Source organism: Fukomys damarensis, unplaced genomic scaffold (assembly GCF_012274545.1).
Source record: "Fukomys damarensis isolate Sample0158 unplaced genomic scaffold, DMR_v1.0_HiC HiC_scaffold_3, whole genome shotgun sequence".
In the NCBI taxonomy this organism is placed as follows: domain Eukaryota; kingdom Metazoa; phylum Chordata; class Mammalia; order Rodentia; family Bathyergidae; genus Fukomys; species Fukomys damarensis.
Window position 1 is genome coordinate 17,178,912 of NW_022900915.1, and position 2,311 is coordinate 17,181,222.

Here is a 2,311-nt window from a genome sequence, read left to right on the forward strand (position 1 = left end):
AAAAAAAAAAAAACAAAAAACAAGATTAGAAATGTGCATCAAGTATAATGCAAGGAATGAAGTGATGTAAAAAATGTATTCCTGCAATGCCTTCCCTTACTACGTATACCCCCTTTCCCAACTGTCCCCCTACAATTTGTATAGAAGTACATGAGCGTCCATGTAATAAGTTGCTTTAATGCTCAAAAATCTCTTAAAGGCAATTGTCAACTTAAAAAACATTTATTTTCAAAATATGCATCCATCCCATTTTTTCGTTTGTTAAAACATACTTAGAATGCAATTTAAATGGTTAAGCATATTTCTAGAAAAATCTCAGTCGCCTCAGCCGCCGCTGCTTTTCCCTCCCCGGCTCCGCCTGCTGCCGCCGCAACCCCCACAGCCAGTCAGCCACTCTCGCGAGATCTGCGGGAGAGACGAGACAGACGAGACCCGGTAACAGGGCACTGACTCCCCAGTACAGTAGCAGGGCGCCCTACTGTACGCGCCCACCCGCCCGCCAGCACGTGATATGTGCCCCCTCCCCATGCCAGCCCCCAGTCCACCCTTCCGCCTGCCCGACAGGCGGCGCCCACCCACTAGCCCTCACCCTAAACCCCTGGCTGGGGGTGGGGAGGGAGCAGGACGAGCCGCGTCGCAGCTCTGCTGCCGCCACTGTGCCACCACTAGCACCACTGTGGCTGTCGCTGTTGGCCAGACCCTAAGCAGCCTTGACCCAGGGAGTTTCGGGACTAGTGTGAGAAGGGTTCTGCCATACTAAGTACAGGGAAGAGGACTGGGCTTCGCTTTCCGGTGACCCCCAAAGGGAGGATATAGGGGGAGGGGCCTGCGCAGCGCAGCAGAGCCAGCCGCAGAGAGGGGACACCGAGTCACTGCCACCCCTCCCATGCGGGCCTCAGCCAAACCCAGACCCAAATCCAGACAGGCCTGCCTGTCACCCAGCTTGGTTGTCTCCTACCACAGAACTCAGGCCCCCTGGCCGCAGAGGCAGGCGAGGAAAAGGAGGCAGTGCGCTGGTGGTAACCCTTAGCTGCGGAGAGGGCTGCTGGGGATGAGGACGGGACTCCAGCAGCAGTGGCGCGGAGCAGCAGACACCTAGCCTGTCCCTCCCCTCTCCCTCCCTTCTCTCCCGCCGCTCCCCCTCCCCGCGCAAGGCAGCGGCTCTGGCCTCAGATGCTCCCACTCCCCCCTCCCCCCAACCGCAGCCCCGCACAGTCGGGCGGGCGGGCGCACTCACCGGCGGGGGGAGCTGAGTAGAGGACAGTAGCCGCACCAGGGCCTGGGTGCCCGCAGTGCTTATTCCCGCAGGCTCTGCCTTTACTCCCAAACAGCAATCAAAAAGAAACCCCACATTCACCCAAAAACCTGCAATCAGCCCCCTTGGGACAACAGCTGCCAGTCTGCCCCCCCTTCTGAGATTTGGGCAAGGGGGACACCCTGCTCAGGGCAGAGCGCAGCCTGGGTTGTCGGCCAGCTCTGCGGATGAAACAGGCCCCGCTGGGCATTTAGACCCTAACCCACTATTCTTCCTCTCTGGAAGGACCCAGAATGGAGTAGAAACCCAAGAAGGCTTTCGGAAATTCATGAGCTAAAAATGTCAGGAATTTCCTGGGAAACGCAGTTCCTTACGGGATTCATTAAAGCAGGTTCCCTTGCTTGCCCCTTTTACTCTTCCTCCCAGAAACGTGTTGAGAACCCCCTCTCCCAATAAAACATTAAATGGTTGCTGCTTTTTATGCAGACAGCTAGGCTACCAACCATTAATTAGCCAATGAATTTTTGGAGGGTGATAGCTACACTCGATCTTCTCTGGTAATGGAAAGGAGTTCAGAAGTGGGGGGGGGGGGTCCGAAATCATTGATTTCTTTCTTCCTAGACCTCATGCCTAATCTAGGGCCTATTTTACAACTTCCAGGTAGATAGTAAGTGCTTACACTGCCTCTTGCAAGGGCTAAGGCCTATCTCCAGGGAACCCTTGTCAGTGTCCCCATATCCTCCCATCACCTTCTGTAAGGGTCTAGGAGGATTATGCAGGTTTGTCTCTGGCTTTCTGATGCAGGGATTGCTGACTTCATCCTGAAAGTGTGCCTATTTCATCTGTAGGTTCCTCTCCCATTGAACATCTCTCCCTTTTCCCCAAAGTAAGACTTGCCTCCCCTACTCTTAAGCTTCAGAAAAAATGACTACATAGTGGGAGCGGGATGCTGATCAAGAAACCAAGAACAGTCTAAGGCATAAATCTTGATAATACATGAGCCCTCACAGCCCCTAAAATATCCTTTCTCTTCTTGGGCAAACCTGTTAGGTATTT

General features: G+C 53.9%; 1 protein-coding gene across 1 annotated transcript in view; it reads right to left on the reverse strand.

Moving 5' to 3' along the window:
- The window catches only part of Pura (purine rich element binding protein A), a 935-nt gene extending 773 nt beyond the window's left edge, over positions 1–162 (reverse strand). Inside the window, exon 1 of the mRNA XM_010613913.3 lies at positions 151–162. Within this exon, the coding sequence (XP_010612215.1) occupies positions 151–162 (12 nt within the window). The remainder of the gene's footprint in view (positions 1–150) is intronic.
- Positions 163–2,311: the final 2,149 nt, after the last annotated feature.